At 61.1% G+C, this 15866-nt stretch overlaps 1 protein-coding gene across 7 annotated transcripts; it reads left to right on the top strand.

Annotated features, from left to right (window-relative positions):
- The first annotated feature begins 1074 nt into the window (after positions 1 to 1074).
- Positions 1075 to 15739, top strand: CBX7 (chromobox 7). 7 transcript variants are annotated; one of them, XM_075553590.1, is made up of 7 exons: positions 1075 to 1334; positions 3521 to 3564; positions 9379 to 9444; positions 10172 to 10303; positions 12215 to 12281; positions 14799 to 14877; positions 15537 to 15739. In XM_075553590.1, exons 1-7 carry the CDS (start codon positions 1266 to 1268, stop codon positions 15701 to 15703), a joined length of 624 nt encoding a protein of 207 aa, XP_075409705.1. In that variant the 5' UTR covers positions 1075 to 1265; the 3' UTR covers positions 15704 to 15739. The 7 variants fall into 7 exon arrangements, with proteins under 7 accessions (XP_075409705.1, XP_075409704.1, XP_075409701.1 ...); XM_075553589.1 differs by having other exon boundaries at positions 15534 to 15739; XM_075553586.1 differs by having other exon boundaries at positions 14520 to 14877.
- Positions 15740 to 15866: the final 127 nt, after the last annotated feature.

Here is a 15866-nt window from a genome sequence, read left to right as displayed (position 1 = left end):
GAGCCTTTTTTTACCTTTTATTTAAATACCGTTTTTCCCCATCAGCTCCTCCTTTTTATCCCCTCTCCCCACCTCCCCGACCCTGGTGGCCCCTTGATGGATTAATGATTGTTAATCACATCCGCATTTCTAAGAAGTATCCTGGCTCTACTTTTTCCAAGGCAGACACGTTTGCTCTTCTGGAAGCATTCTTCATCAGCATCACGATGGAAACGCATCATGCCCGGTGGAAACCAAGCGTGCAGGTGAGGGGTTGGGCGGGGAGGGTGGATGTGGTGCAGGGAGGGCACTGGGCATTGGCTAAATTCGTCCTCCCCTACACCTATATCCACCATGCCACACCTGCCACCAGTAAGTGGCTCGACTCGGGGTGGGCGTGGGAGGGGGTGCTGGTGGTAGAGCCCGGCCTCTCACCACGTGGCCTGGAAGGACAGCACTCCCCAACCGTGTGGGCACGGACGTACGGATGGATGTAAGTATGTCGGCACGGGAGGAAGGGCGGCCGGGCTGACACTGCTCTGGAGCTCGGATCCAGGGAGCTCCGTGCAGGGAGGCCCCGACAGGTTGGGAAACCTTTGTCACTCCTGCCTCGTGCTGCTGCATGGTGGCTCCACCGGCGGTGCAATTCTCTTGTAGGAAGTGGGGCACCTGCCCGCTCTGCGTGCTTGTTTCCACGTGAGCGCAAGGAGGGAAAGCGGTTTCCGGCCCTTGGAGTCGCCCCGAGGATGTTCGGCAACGCGCCTCGGCGTTAATGAACTTCAGGTCCCGCCCTTGCGCGGCGCGGCGCCAGGGGGCGCGCGTGCGCTCCAAGCGCAAGGGCCTGCGCCCGCGCCAAATAAGTCTCGGTGTCCAGCGGCTCGGAGAAGCGGCTCGAAGCCCAATCTCATGCCCGGGCGACTAGGGGCGTGGCCCCGATGGGTGGGATGGGCGGGGCCAGCGAGGCAACGTGGGAGGAGCGTGACCTGCTAGGCGCTTGCTGAACCCCCGCAGGCGCTCGGCGCGCGCGCCCGGCCCCCGCCTCCGCCCCGCGCGCGCCCGTTCGCGCGCCCGCGCGCTCGCTCGCGCTGGGGAAAACGTTGCGCAGGTTCAAAAATGGAACGTCGGCGGCGTGAGGGCGCGCGAGGGAGTGTGCGCGCGTGCGCGTGCGCGCCCGAGCGAGGGTGACGGGGGACCCCTCCGGCCCGAGCATCGCGCGCCGCTGCCGCGGCCCCGCAGCTCCGCCCCCGGCCGGCCCCGGCCCCGGGCCCGCTCCCCTGCCGGCCCGCATGGAGCTGTCAGCCATCGGCGAGCAGGTGTTCGCCGTAGAGAGCATCCGGAAGAAGCGCGTGCGGAAGGTGAGGGTACCGGGGGCGGCTCCTGGGACCCCTGTGGGGTTCCCCCCGCTCCCCAGCGCCGCCCCTTCACGTTAGGGACTGGGGCAAAGTAGGACCAGGGACCCGGGCTGCCCCGCCCAGCTGGGCCTGGCTCTCCACTCGTTGCCCCACTTTTCCCCTCCACCGTGTAGGGTGAGTAGAATAAAAGTTACCCCAAGATGCTGGGCACGGCCGAGCCTGCCTGCGCTGGAGCGATGGTCGGATTGTGGGGTTCCCGTGTGCCATCCTGCCTCATAACCGCCCACCCATTCCAAATAGGGGAGACTGAGGCCCAAGTTGAGACAGCGACTTGGGCTGTGTTAGCGACAGACCTGGATCTCGATCTCGAACCCTGCACTCTGTGCTTAGGTACCAAGTCCTTGGAAGTTGGGGGCGGAGCTTCGGAAAAGTCGAGGCCAGGCCCCGCCCCCAGCCCCTGAGATTTTCCTGCTGCACTTTGCCCTCTTCTGATCCCCCGTCTTGGCCTGGGGTGCGTCCCCTCCCCTTCTCACCCTCCCTTCCCACCCTAGCTCCCTTCTGGCCTGTGACACCTCCTTCAGAGCTGTAGCATCCTTGAAGCTCCATCCCCTGTGCCTTCCCCCAAACTCGCATCCTGCGGAGTCAGGAGGCAGCCGTCTGGCATCCGCGCTGCCTGTGCACGTGTTTGTGGCGTGGGCTCGCCCCACGCTGGAGATGCGAAGCCGGGAGCCCTTGGGGAACATTCCGCACCTCCAGCCCACGGCTGTCCTTTACGCGGCAGCCCTTGGGGCGGGAATGAGGGGGCGGGAGGGCTCCATGCAAGGCCAGGTGGGGCCTTAGTGGCGCACCTCCCACTTGACAGAAGCAGAAGCTGAGGCCCACACTGGGAAGTGGCCAGCTCAAGGTCACTCAACAATTTTAGAGCTGGAGGTAGGACAGAACACGGATTGGCCCATCTTCTTTGTGGAGAGAAAAGTTTATCGTCCTGGTGCCCTGGATCGTGGAAGAGGGTCCAGAGGTGCAGGGTGGATCACCAGCCTCCTCTCTACCTCAAGCTCCCTCGGATTCGTTCTGTGTCTTTTGGTTGGGGCTGTTCTTCAACTTCTCACTCTCTGCCCCCTGGGCTTTTCTTGATCCAAGAAAGGATTAATATATTCCAGAAAGCTCTGTGCTTTGCACGAAGTGTAACCTGAGGCAGGTACTGTGGAAGAGCGTGAGGCCAGTGCAGGAGGGCATTTCCCATCACGGACTCTCTATGTCCCAGCACCATTCTGAGTCCCAGGGAAACTGTGTCTTCCTCTCCCAGAGCTGGCATCTGGTGGAGGAAGCCAATACAGAAGGAGGAAGTAAAGACCTGCTTTGTAGTGACCAAAGCTCTTTGGGGAGGTGTCATAGCTTGGCCTGAAAGCTCTGGTGTGGCTGGGCTTCAGGATCTGATCCGGTTGAACTGGGCACTTTTTAAGACCCCCCCTCCCAGGGGCAGCTCACCACTAGGCTAACCCCAGTTCAGTTTTGAGGTGCTCTCTGAGCACGGCCACCATTGGTCGGCCAGTGGAGGCATGTCGGTAGGATGCTGAACCGGTTTCAGAGGAGTAGGAAGAAGGGCCTGGCCATCTCCCTCAGGACCCCCCCCGACCCTCCCCCCAGTGAAAAGGCTATAGGGAGCACAACACTTCCTCCAGCTGTGTAGTGACAGCCCATGGCAACTGTGGCTCTCTGTGGGGGAAGGGCAGGCTGGCTTTAATTTTTAACGACTGAAAAAATCTACCACCCTTTCTGAAGATGGGGACTTCTCCACCCCCACCCCCCACCCCCACCCCACCACCGGACACTGCAGGGTTACTTTGAGCAGAGATTCCAAAAGTCTGTCGCCTCTGGTTACAGACCGCCTCTCTCAGGAACAGGGCTGTGGGAACAAACGCCTGGGGGGTTGCTTCTCTAGAAGAGGTCAAATCAACATGGTTTTGTTTCTTAATTTTGAAATGAGGGTCTTGTCTTTGGGTCCTGGGTGGTCCTGTGGCAACGGAATGTGGGGGTCTCTAGGTTGGCAAGGATCTGCTTGAGGGTCCTCTGACTGTGTGTTGGAGCACCCCTAGCTGAAGAGGGGGTGTGGGGGCCTGGCTGTCCTGGGAGTGGCTGTGGGGGAGACCGGGTACCTCACTGTGTCTGACCGCCCCCTCTCTCCCCAGGGTAAAGTCGAGTACCTGGTGAAGTGGAAAGGATGGCCGCCAAAGTAAGACTCCTGTGTGTGTCTGTGTGTGCCCCTCCCCTGCCTGGCTGGCCTGGGGGGCGACGCCCTCCTAGCAGTCTGCTTTTCCCCTACGGGCACCCCCACCCCCTCAGGTGCTAGCACCATCTTCTAGTTGGGCTTTCCCCTCCCCTCCCTTCTGCCTTCCCCTCCTCCCTTTCCCGCCTGTCCCTCTGGGGTTTCCTGGTAATTGGGAGGCCAAGACTCAGCATGCTGGCTTTGGAGGTGACTGCTGGTCAGCCAAGGGGCCACAGTAGTACAGGGGGGCGGGGGGTTTGTCCGTGGGGGTGGGCAGTCTTAGGTGCTAGAGCACCTGCATCCTCAGGGCCATGGAGCTGGGGCAGAGCCTGTGCCTGCCCAGCCCCAGCTGGAATAGGTTCCCATAGTCTGAGGTGAGTGTGGATTGTGGTCCCTGCAGATGAGGAAACAGAGAGGGTAAGCAGCTGCGCTGAGGTCACACAGTAGTGGAGGCAGGGTTGGACTCAAACCGCTTCCAACTCGCAGAGACCCTATAGGGCAGAGCAGAACTGCCCCAGTGGGTTTAGAGAAGCCAACTCCCACCTTGTTCTCCCACGGGGTGGCTGCTGGATTAGAACCAATGACCTTTCAAATTGGCAGCCAGGTGCTTAAGCTGCCCAGCCGGGATCTCCTCCCCCCGCCCCCCCCTCTCCCCCCATTGTCACATACTTCCCTTGGGCTTCCCAGCATCTTTGCCTACTGGCGCTGAGTCTCCTGACCTGCCAGGGCCGCCCCACCTTCTCTGCTGGAACTCAAGCATGAGCCCTCCCACCAGCCAATCACTTCCCAGCAGGGAGTTTTGGAGAGGAGGAGAGGGCCCTAGCTGGTCTTGGGGCCTCCCCATTGGTCTCTGGACACCCCGCCCCTGCCCTGCCTGCTTGAGACTTGACTCCTGGAAACCCCCTCTATCCAGAACAATTCTGGGTCCAGCTGTTCTCTTGTTGTGCTGCTGCCAGGCTGTTCTGGGGTTGGGTCCCAGGGCCACGTGGGAGAGCGAGAGAGCTGGTCCAAGCGGCATCTCTGCAAAATGGGCTCACCAATCCTGGCCCTGTGCTCTCACACACTGCTGGGCACATGTGGCCCACAGGCGTCCTGCTGGGTGCGGGGTTGGTGGCTGGCTTATGGGGCCCCCTCCTTCTGCCTCAGGGCAAAGGAGGGTCTGCCCTCTCTACCAGGCAGGTGGACCTGAGTGCTGGAAGCGGGAGCACGGGACCCCCGCTCCCCTGGAAGGAGAAGAGCAGGAGGAGGGGTCAGGAGGGGCGGGGTGCACCAGAGCTTCCAGGCCTGCTGGTTGGGGCACATCTTCTGTCTGATGCCCACTAACCAGATGCACCTAGTAACTGCTGCACCTCTGCTTCTTGCTGGTCCCAAGTGAGCACAACTGCCCATCCAAGCAAGGGAGGGGCAGTGCCCCGGAGCAGAGTCCCCCCCGAGTTTCTATGGCCTGTGTCCCCAGTGCCGGCACATGCTCCTCTGACTCACCATGCTGAGTCCACCTACGGACCCTCATGTCTGCCTTTGGTGACCCTCCCCCAGGGGGACTGGGGAGTCCTGCTTGACCTATTGACCTGGGGACACCATCACTTTAGGCCTGGATTCCAGGCCTGGCTGCCCATGTGGCACCTGTGAACCACCTCCCTCATGGCCCTGGATGAGGGCAGATGATGCCCCACTAAGTGCTTCAAAAGGGTTTGCCCTGAATACAAGACTGGGGGACTGGCAGGGAGAGGGGGACAGGGTTGGTTCCGGACTTCCCAGGCACTCAAAGCAGCTTCAGAAACAGGTGAGAGCCAATGTCTTACTCTCCCAGGGGGAAGCTGATGCCTGTAGAGAGCCAGCCATTCCCAGACCAGAACTGCCAACCCCTGTGCACTGTGTGGTGCTTGCTTCATGCCACCCCCTGCCCATTCGGTGGAGCTGACTCTTGCTTGTTCGGGAAGTCACAGTAAATGGTGCAGGGTGGGGCTTGGGGCAGGGATGTGGGGTCCAGAGCTACAGTGTTGTCAGCCAGTTGCCCCCCGAATGTCAGCAGGTTGCATTCCGGCTAAACAGGGATTCTGCTCCTTGCAGATACACCTCAGAAATGAGCGCTGATGGCAGCTTCTTTCCACTGCCTGTTTGATCCCTGCATTGGCACTGACAGACAGAAACTGCCCTTTTGGGGTGCCCCTCTTCCAGCAGTGCCAGCTTAATTATAACATCAGCAGCAGGTACAGCAAGAGCCAGGCCATGCTGAGACAACTCGTAGCTCCTGTGCAGGGCAGAGCAGGCCTGCCCATGGGGCTGTCACTGGCCACTCCATGGAAGATGTAGTCTGACTTGCCCATCATTGGTCCCCTCTTCCGAGCCAGGTCTTGGCCCACTGTGTGACCCATGTCGTCATCGTTAGGTGCCTTCTGCCTTCCAGCCTGCTCTGACTCAAAGAGACCTGGTGCACCAGCTGAGCCCGGTGCGACCCTTTGCTGCCGCAGTCATTGCTGTGTGTGGCCCGCTTGCTCCAACCTTGTCAGCCTCTGAGGGCATCCTCTTTTATCTGCTTTACTAAGTATGCCCCTCAGAGCCATCGATTTTACACAGGGAAACTGAGGCCCACCGTGGAGTAGAGGCATTGTCCCAGGGTCATATAGCCGAGGTGAACTGAACCATGACCCCAGGAGCTTGCCCGACCCCGATACACACTCGTGACGTGCTCACTGCCACGGAGACGATGCCCACTCACAGCGGCCCACAGGACAGGGCAGCACTTCCCCTGTGGGTTTCCAAGACAGTAACTCTTTGCAGGAGTAGAAAGCCTCCATCTTTCTCTCTTGGAGCAGCTGGTGGTTTGGAACTGCTGACCTAGCTGCAGCCCAGTGCGTAACCACTGTTACATTTCGGCCAGCTCAGTGAGTAGGGCTCAGCTCTGCCTGCCTAGGAGTCCTGAGTCTGGAGGCTTCCGGCTGTGCCACCCAGGGCAAGCTCTGAGCCTCTCTGGGCTCTATCCCCCGCTATAACGTGGGGCCCTATCTGCCTGGCCCTGTTGAGTGCGGCATGAAAGCAGGGAAGGTCAGATTCTGCTCAGAGAGGATCCCCGTGGCAGCTCTCCCGTCCCCAAGGTAGGAGTAGACGGCAGCCACACAGGTGGGGCAGGGGGTCAGGCGATGGCCACACCTCTGTGCCCTCCCTCTGGGAAGCAGGCCAGAAGAGGCACTCGCTCTAAGTGGTTTCTGAAGTTGACTTCAATACTGCTTTGATTCGGGGGTGGAAGGCTGTATGTGGCTGAAGCTTCCCCTTCACCAACAGCCCTTGGAGAGGGCTGTTACTAGCTCCGCGGGAAGTGACACTTCGCTTTCTTGCACCAGGTCACACCCACCCTCACTGCCCCATCTCTGCCCTACGATGAGCCCCTGTTAAAGGTGCATGCATTCCATTTGGAGTGCTGGTAGCTCGGTGGGGGTGAGCCCTGCACTGCTAATCCCCAGGTTGTCGGTTCAAACCGACCAGCTGCTCTGCGGGGGGGGGGGTGTGATGAGGCTGTCAGTTCCCATAAAGATCTTAGCCATCTTTACAAACATTTACAGGAAAGCCTGTACAAGGTCACTCTGACTCACTAAGAGTCAGAATCGACAGACTCCATGGGAGTAGGTTACTTGTCACTTTAAATCCGGGAGTTTAGGGGACCAGTTGGCCTGGCCCAGCGTCACAACTTCTCAGCGACCCCCCTTTCAATAAATGGAAGTGGGGTGCCTCATTGCTCACTGCTTGCCCGCCCTGGCAGCCTGGCAGTGGGGAGCGTGCGCAGCAGGGGCAAAGGCGGGGCGAAGGCAGCTTGTTTACCGGCTAGCCCCAGCCAGCAGGGGCGGGCGGGGCAGTCACGTGGCCGTGTTTATCTCGGGCTGAGCTGTCCCCGCCCCCGCCCCCCATTGGCTTGCCGGGTCTGGCGCACACCACCCAGGGCGCGCGCGCGCTTACGTGCGCGTGAGCTCTGGCGCGCACGGCGCAGAGCTAAAAGCGGTGGGGGAGTTGAGGGTCTCTTCTGCCCCATGGGCAAAGCTCCCCGTATTCTTCAGATCCTGCTTATCCTCTTGGGATAACGACACAACCCGTACCCCACCTCCTCCAGCTTGAAGACCCCGCAGACCCCTGTTGTGTCCTGCCCTGGATGATGGCAAAGTGTGTGCCCCCCTGTCCTCTTCCCCCCCCCCCACGCTGTGGCCTCCAGGCTTCCCATGCCTTGGCCCCCACTGTACTCTTTACTGTGCCGTGAAGGGGAGCTGGGGCTGAGGGGTTAAGCCCCTTGTGCCTGCCGCCAACCCCAGTGTTGAGCATGGAGCTCCAGAGGCTGCTCTTTTGGTGCACCTGGCGGTGTACCAGGAGATCAGAGACCCGCGGGGGACCGCCCCCTGAGGGACAAGGGGGGGGGCGGAGTCAAACTGGGTTCTGTTAACAAGTCCATTGGCCTCCTTTGGCTCTGCGCCTCAGCGTCTTTGTCTCTAACATGGGGATAGTCATAGAGCCTACTTGACAATGGTGTTGGGAAAGAGCGGGGTGCCCCTTGCTGTTAGGGTGTGGTGGAAGCCGTTCGTGAGGCCAAAGATCAAACAGGGCATCTTAGGGATGACAACACCCGAGCGCACCCTCCTATGCCGTGGGATACAGTTGAGCCGCCCCAGCGTTTGGGGGAGGACATCTCTGGTTGCTTAGGGGGTGGGTCAGCTTGGAAAGGTAGGGAAGCAGGAAAAATGACGCAAGACCAGGCTCCTGAAAACGACACGGAGACCAGTGTGGGTGCAGGCCGCTCAGTGCAGGTGTGGCGGGTACCACGGCGACACAGCCTGGGCTGCCGGGTCCTTGAGCCACCGAGCCCACAGCCCCACTGGGCCTGTCCCTAGCAGGTGTGCCAGGATGCCTCTGAGGAGAGGCGGAAAGGAAGCTGCCCTGCGCAGCTTGTCCCTGAGTCTAGACTGTGCTCCAAGAGCCACACCAGATTGGTGAGGTGGCGGCTTTCCTTCAGCTGATGGGGGCAGGTGGCCTCCCCGACATCTCCCGGGAACCTGTTCACGCCCCTTCTCATCCCAGAGCCTCACCGGCGCAGCCTCCTAGAACATGGCTAAAATGCTTGCATCTTCAACGTGAGACTTTGTCTGAACCGGCATCTGCTTCTGAGAGGTTGTTGCTTTCACTTGGAGAAGTCCTGCGAGGTTTGCTTGGAAGCACAGTCATTTAAGCCCAGGAAGCGAGTTTCCCAGAAGACAGGCCCAGCGTGAGCAGTCATACCAGGGAGCAAGGACAGGCCACCCAGAGCAGCTGTCCCGTGGGAATTCAGGGGCCCGCTCTTGGGTGACTTAACAGGTGGACTTCTCCACTTGCTGTACTTCAAGCTGCTCAGAGACAAGCTGAGGCCAAGGTTTGGTGGGGTGGGGTGGGGTGGGAGGGGTGGGCAGCTGCAGTGGCTAAAGCTCCCTGACACCAAGCCCATTTGGTCAGTATGGCAGCCCTGTACTTGGGGACTGTCATAGCACAGAGCCTTGAAGTCACCCAGTTAGCAAGGAACATTGCTGGGACCCAGACCCCCCTGCCATCTTCTCTCTAGTCTGGCAGGCAGGATATCCTAGGCCTTGTAGGGCCCTATTCCCTTCAGGCCTCCCCCGGGGGCCCTAGTGACGAGGCTCACAGTCCTATGACCTGCACTCAGTGGGAGGGGCGTGCTGGGCGGCCAGCAAGAGCACCTCCGAGTAAGGTGGCCATTACATCGATGACAGGTGGGCACAGGCTGGCACTAACCCCCCTCCCTTCGTCCAGGTACAGCACGTGGGAGCCAGAGGAGCACATCCTGGACCCACGCCTGGTCCTGGCCTACGAGGAGAAGTAAGGAGCCTCTCCCATGTGTCTCTGTGCAGGGCACCCTAGGGAGGGGGTGGGACACTCAGCAGGTCAGTGGGCCTAGCCTGCTTCTGGAAGAGGGCACCAGCTCCCCTCAGGAACCGGCCCAGGAACCCTGGTGGCTGGGTCTGAGCCCAGGAGGCCTTGCGCCCAGCCTGGTGCTTTCCCGAGGGAGGCACAGAGCGCCTGCCGTGGCTGCTGAGTTCTCGTGGCTCCCTCTCCGCTCCCCTGCTTCCTGGTCCCAGTTCTGAAGGAACAGCGCCGTCCTGTTTTTCCCTTTAAAAACCAGCATCTCATGGACCCGCAGGCTTCTCCGGGCGCCCAGCTTCTTGGTGGGGCATTCGGGTGAAGCCTGGTAAGGAGAGCTTCGGGCCCGTGTCAGAGCCTGGTCTCAGCCCTGGCACTGCCTCGCACCAGCGGTGATCTGTTGGGCCAGGCCTCGCCCTCCCGGGCCTCAGTTTGCCCATCTGTGAAATGGGAACTGCAGTGGGGAGGCTCCAGGCATGCGCAGTGCTGACAGACTCTGTCACTGGGACGGAGGGTCTTCAAGCTGCCGCACGCGTGTGGCAGAGAGGAGGAGGGTCAGCAAAACCAAGGGAAGCCCTCCATGGGAGGGTGGGGGTGACACACGGCCACCATCGGGGCCTCCCTCACGCCAGTGATGGCGAGGGCGGCACAGGACCGGGCACCGTTTCTTTCTGTTGCACGTAAGGTTGACACGACGGCGACTGACGACTGCTGGGACAGCGAGGACTCTGTGCCAGGCGCTGTCCCAGGTGCTGGAGACACAACCCACCCCGCCCCTCCCGGGGCCCCCACGCCAGTGCGGAGACACCCGTGACAAGTAAACAAACGTGCCTGGTGCCGGCCAGGGAGCCAGGGCTGATGGGTGGGGTGGGTGGTGAAGAGGGGGCGGAGGGGGGCTCTGGGCTGGTCCAGAGAAGGCCTTTCTGGCTGACAAAGGCCTGGATTGGGATTGGGGGTGGGGTGGGGGTGCAGGGGCAGCAGCATGAAGCTACAGAAGCAGGGCAGCTTGGGGAGGGCTTGGTAGTCCTGACAGACAGTTTGACTCTAGTTTTAACGAGTCAGAACAGTCACTCCTTAAGTGGTAACTGTGGTACTGGGACACCCCCTTTTCCCCCCCTTAACCTACTCTGTACTCCTGGCTTCGTTCCTCTCAGCTCCAGGAGAGAGAGGGATGGCAGTGCGGGGGCCACTTTCACGTCTGTTTTGCTGGGTGTTTGGGAGACCCAGGAGGAGTCTGAGGGGTGCGCAGAAAGAGTCAGCCTGGGGCTGAGGGTACTGCGAGTCTACTGGGCCGAGAGCTTAGGGGCCCCCCTACCCCACCCTTTAGCCCTGGACTCTGAAGGACAGGGACTGACAGCTGGCAGAAACCAGGCCCGTGTAGCTAAGGACCAGATGGACTGGACCGTCACGCCTCACACCCTACCCTAGACAGGCATACATGTACACACCTGCAGTCACACGCAGTCACACGCCACAGACACACACACACCTGCTCTTGCACAGACCTACACATGTACACACCACAGACACATACCAGATATGCACACATATGTACACACACACCACAGGTGCACATAACTTACAGACACACTTGCCCCCAGCGTATGCATATATGCACACCCACCACAGACATGCATGCACATGCGTGTGTACACATCACAGGTACGCACATGCAGGGCCAGAGCGAGGGTGCTGCTGCAAGTGGGACGCCAGTGCCTGGGGGCCATGACAGAGACCCCAGGCCTGTCCCCATGCCCAGAGGAGGATGGCAGAGGAGTCCCGGTGACACTGAGGAGGAAGGCTTCCCGCGGTGCCAGTTGTCCTTGCCCCATTTTCTGCAGCTGGAAAATGGAAGAGTACTAGTAGCTCCCTCCAGGGTCTTTGAGGATGAAAGCATTGGAGAGGCGCTCGCTCTGTACCCTACACACACCATCCTCCTGCAGTGACCTGTCCCCCTGCCCCTCCTCCCCTCTCCCTTCTCTTCCCCCACCTGCCTTTTTCTCCCACACCCCATTGCTTGGGGCTTTCTACTTCCATTTCTGACAAACCCCAGAAGCCCCACACCCCAGCCAACAAGATCTGCTAGGGTGTGGGGAAACTGAGGCTCAGGGAGGGGATGTGACCAGCCAGGACCTCCTGTGAGTCAAGGTAGAACTGGGCTTGGAGGGTGCTCGCACCAGCCTCTGAGATTAGAGCCCCCTCCCCCCTGCTGTGTGGAGGGGCCTCAGGGAGGGCTTTCCCAGCAGGACCCCGTGGGTGGCCTGCCTCCCGCCCTGGTGCCTGTTTAGCACACGGCCTCCAGGTGTACCCACCCCCGCCTGGAGAGGATGGCACTGCAGGGAGCGGGTGTCCGAAATAGATGGGACTGACACTGAGCTGAGCTCCGATGGGGAGCTGACCTGGGGTCACTCCTTGTGAGCAGATAGGGTCCCCACATTCTTTCTGAACGTGGGCTCAGAGAACGCTGAAGAGAACTGAACCAGCAGAACCAGGAGGCTGAAGGGCAGGCCACCTCGGCGCTGTCCTGGGAGTCTTGGCCCTGAGCCCCTGACCACACTGCTCTGGCCTCAGGGGAGCGATGGGCAGGAACCTTCCCCGCAACCATGGGGAGTGGTGGCCTCTATAGGGCGTGCCACAGACAGCAGAGAGCGAGGTGAAGCGGGTACTTTACTGTCCCTTCATGGTCACCGGTGTTCCCTTTCTTTCCTGCCGTTGCTTTGCACCCTAGGGAAGAGAAAGACCGAGCCTCAGGGTATAGGAAGAGAGGCCCGAAACCCAAGCGGCTGCTGCTGCAGGTAACACCCCCCTCACTCTGGGACCCCGCCCTCTGGGATCCCTGTCGCCGGCCTTGCCCTAGTTAGCCCTGTGGGTGCACGTGCCCCAGCACCACCGGGCACTGGGGGTGGGGAGCTGGCAAAGCCAGGACGTGGGAGTAGTGCCCAGGAAGACGTCCTGGGTGGGAGGGGCCGTGGTGGGAGGCAGGGCACCTGATGAGTGAATCCTACCATTTTGTAAGCACAGAACCTCCAATAAGCCCTTTCGGGGCTCAAAATCCCTACCCACAAAACTCGTGACCCTCAAGACCCTTAGACACTGCCACGTAGCCCACGCTGACTCCCAGAGACCCTCTGGGACAGGGGGGAGCTGCCCCTGTGCGTTTCTGAGACTGGAACTCTCCACAGGAGTAGAAAGCCTCGTCTTTACCCCTCAGAGCAGCTGGTGGTTTTAAACTCTTGACCTTGCAGTTAGCAGCCAAACCCATAACCACTACACCACTAGGGCTCCTGCTGAAGAAACACTGGAAACTGGGATTTCAGAGTCCAGGCCACAGAGATGCAGGATTCTTGGCCAGGAGACACCTCCAGCAGGAAGGTACCTCCTTGGTTACCTGTGCCAGTCTCTGCCAGGCAGGCTCTCTGTGGGACATCCCATGTCACTGAGGATTTTGGGGTTTTGGTGGCAGTGAAAGGCGAGTGGGTTTGGAGCAGTGTTACTCGGTGACCCTAGTCAAGGCTCCCCTGTAAAATGGGGGTGCTTCCAATACCTGCTCTCCTGAATCTAGTGAGGTCCATCCAGGAATTTAAAGTCTGTTGGCCCTTGACTACTGAGCCAGAGACTGGTGGTGCAGACCCACAGTGCTGCGGATGAGAGGCCTGGCAACCTGTTTTTATAAAGATTGTGGCCCCGTGGGGTCGCCATGAGTGGGCATCGACTCCGTGGCGGCAGCTCCCGACCAGCTGCCTGTCCTCTCTGGACCATGCAGATCACCCGTGTCCTTTACACAGCTGCTGTGCACACCGGGTTTGCTGAGAATTGGGGTGCTGGCAGGGAAAGTGGATATCCAGGCACCGGGCTCTGTGGTTGGCGCTCTTCACATATAGTTGTTACCCACACCGACTTGGGTGGGTGCATCAGTTCTCTGTTCCACTGTGGCGGAACAAATTCACCCTCCCTCCACTGCCCCCCAGTCCCCACCCCACCTCCCGACCCGACCCCTGACCTCCGCAACACCCAGAGGCTTTCCCCCAGCGCCTGTGCTCCAGCTCTGTGTTGGTGCTGCCACCTGGAGGTCAGGCCCAGGCTGGAGGAGTTCAATCCCATGCGGGCCCTCTGGGGGCCACTAGCTTCCTGCAGATAGATGGATGGATGCCCCAGCCCCTGTCTTCAGAACTTTCGGGCTACACGAGGGTGCGGGCCCAGGAGCAGATGTTGCTGGGACATCTGCGGCATAACCAGCTCTCCCAAGAGGGGGCTGAGGCACAGGGCCACACGGCAGGGTTAAAGCCCAGATCTGACCATGATGTCACTTCTGGTTTCCAACAGTGACTGTGGTCAAATGAGGCAGAGGCCAACGTGGGCCCGGGGGCCTCCCACCCTCCCGAGAGCTCTGGGGACAGGTGGCAGGGAAAGTTACTGTGCGGGCAGATCCCAGGACCCGCCAGCATCTGTCCACAGATGCTCTCAGTGAGACAAACACCCACATGGCCAGAGCCAGCACTTTGGGCGGAGGTAGAAGGCCAGGCGCTTGGCGTCCAGATTAGCCCCGGGAGGCCTGGTTCCCATCCCCTGAGGTGTACCCCGCAGGCTGCCCTCAGGCTGTCCTCTCTCTGGGGACATGTGGGCACTCACTCGGCTGGTCTGTCTACCTGTGGATAGGTTCACCCCCCCTGCCCCCTCCCACCTCCCAGGGTCTCAAGCCCCCTCCTTGCCTGGTCCCCCATCACCTCCCTCACCAACTGTGGGGCCGGCTTCTGGGCCTTCCCGGGATCCTCTCTTCCTTTGCTAAGGTGCAGACAGATTCCCTCTGGTTCCCGACGCCTACCTCGCGCGGGCTGCTCAGCTGTGCCCCGTGGGAGCATGCTCCGCACCCTTGACCGGCAGGAGCTGGCCTGGGGCTGGGCCGCCCCGGGGGTGGGAGTGGTGGGCGATGACCGTGCTAAGCCTTGGCTGGCCAGCTGGCAGGAAGGGCCCAGCGGCGGGGAACAGCCAGGGAGGGCGGGGCTGACGCCGTGCCCTGGCTTGCCCCCCCGCAGCGCCTGTACAGCATGGACCTGCGCAGCTCTCACAAGGCCAATGGCAGGGAGAAGCTCTGCTTCTCCCTGACGCGCCCACCCGGCAGCGGGAGCCCTGAGGGGGTGGTCAATGCGGGGGCGCCCGAGCTGGTGGACAAGGGCCCCTTGGTGCCCACCCTGCCCTTCCCGCTCCGCAAACCGCGCAAGGCCCACAAGTACCTGCGGCTCTCACGCAAGAAGTTCCCGCCCCGCGGGCCCAGCCTGGAGAGTCACAGCCATGGACGGGAGCTCTTCCTGCAGGAGGCCCCGGCCCCGGCCCAGGACTGCCCGCAGGCGGCCAGCGAGTGGGAGCCCGTGGAGCGGCCCCCAGACGAGGAGGGTAAGGCGCCCCGCTGACAGACAGCCCCCGTGGGCGACCCTTCTCCAGAGAGCCCCGCCAACCAGCCTCCTTGGGCTCTGCTCCAGCCATCGAGTCAAAGCTGACTGGCAGCAACCCTCTAGGACAGGGTGGAACTGCCCCTGCGAGTTTCCCAGGCTGGGACTCCTCACGGGAGTAGAAAGCCCCGCCTGGCTCCCGAGGCGGCGGGTGGTTTTGAACTCCTGACGGCCCAGCTAGCAGCCTGGCATTTAACCCCCACTCTACCAGGGTTCCTTCCCGGGAGCATAAGCTAACTTATACCCACCTGGGTCTGGGCCTGACCCTCCGGCCCAGTGCCCCCTGGACCCTCTGCCCTGTGTCAGACAGACATCTCTGCCTCTGTGCCCATCCTGGCCTGGGCTGGACTATGTCCTGTGCTGTGTGCTCCCGCTGGCCTGGCCTGGCTCTTCTCTCCCATCCTCCCCTGGGGCTAGACCCTCTGCTGGTGCTCCCCTGGTCTGGGCTCTGCCCTCGCCCAGTTCCCCGCTGGGCTGGACCCTGTGCAGCTGTAGACTCAGGAGGAGGGGGCAGTCTACATGTGGCCACTAGCAGCCCCTCCACATCCTTGCCCATACTGTCCCCATGTCTGTCTGTGTGTGTGTCTCCCATGCCTACAGCAGATGCAGACCTGGCCGATGGGCCCCCTTCCTGGATACCTGCACTGCCCCCAAGTGCAGTGACCGTGACCGACATCACCGCCAACTCCGTCACCGTCACCTTCCGAGAGGCCCAGGCGGCCGAAGGCTTCTTCCGAGACCGAGACCGAGACTGCAGCAGGCAGTTCTGAACGATCATTTTCACTCTGAACCTGCTTCTTTCTGGCGGGGGGCGGGTGGACTGCCGGGGGGGGGGGGGGGATGGGGGTGGAGCAGGGTAATTATTTTATTTAAACAGGTACCACAACAGAAGGGGGAGCCCCAGCACTCTTCCCACCGTCGACCCCTTTCTTG

This window comes from Tenrec ecaudatus, chromosome 6 (genome assembly GCF_050624435.1).
Source record: "Tenrec ecaudatus isolate mTenEca1 chromosome 6, mTenEca1.hap1, whole genome shotgun sequence".
NCBI lineage: Eukaryota > Metazoa > Chordata > Mammalia > Afrosoricida > Tenrecidae > Tenrec > Tenrec ecaudatus.
The sequence above is the reverse complement of the archived record's forward strand: the minus strand, read 5'-3'. Positions and strand labels throughout refer to the sequence as shown.

Coding starts and splice junctions, on each gene's coding strand:
- CBX7 (XM_075553585.1), top strand. CDS start 1,266: ATGGAGCTGTCAGCCATCGGCGAGCAGGTGTTCGCCGTAGAGAGCATC. Junction 3,565..9,378: donor TGGAAAGGATGGCCGCCAAA/GTAAGACTCCTG, acceptor CCCTTCGTCCAG/GTACAGCACGTGGGAGCCAG. Junction 12,282..14,519: donor CCAAGCGGCTGCTGCTGCAG/GTAACACCCCCC, acceptor GCCCCCCCGCAG/CGCCTGTACAGCATGGACCT.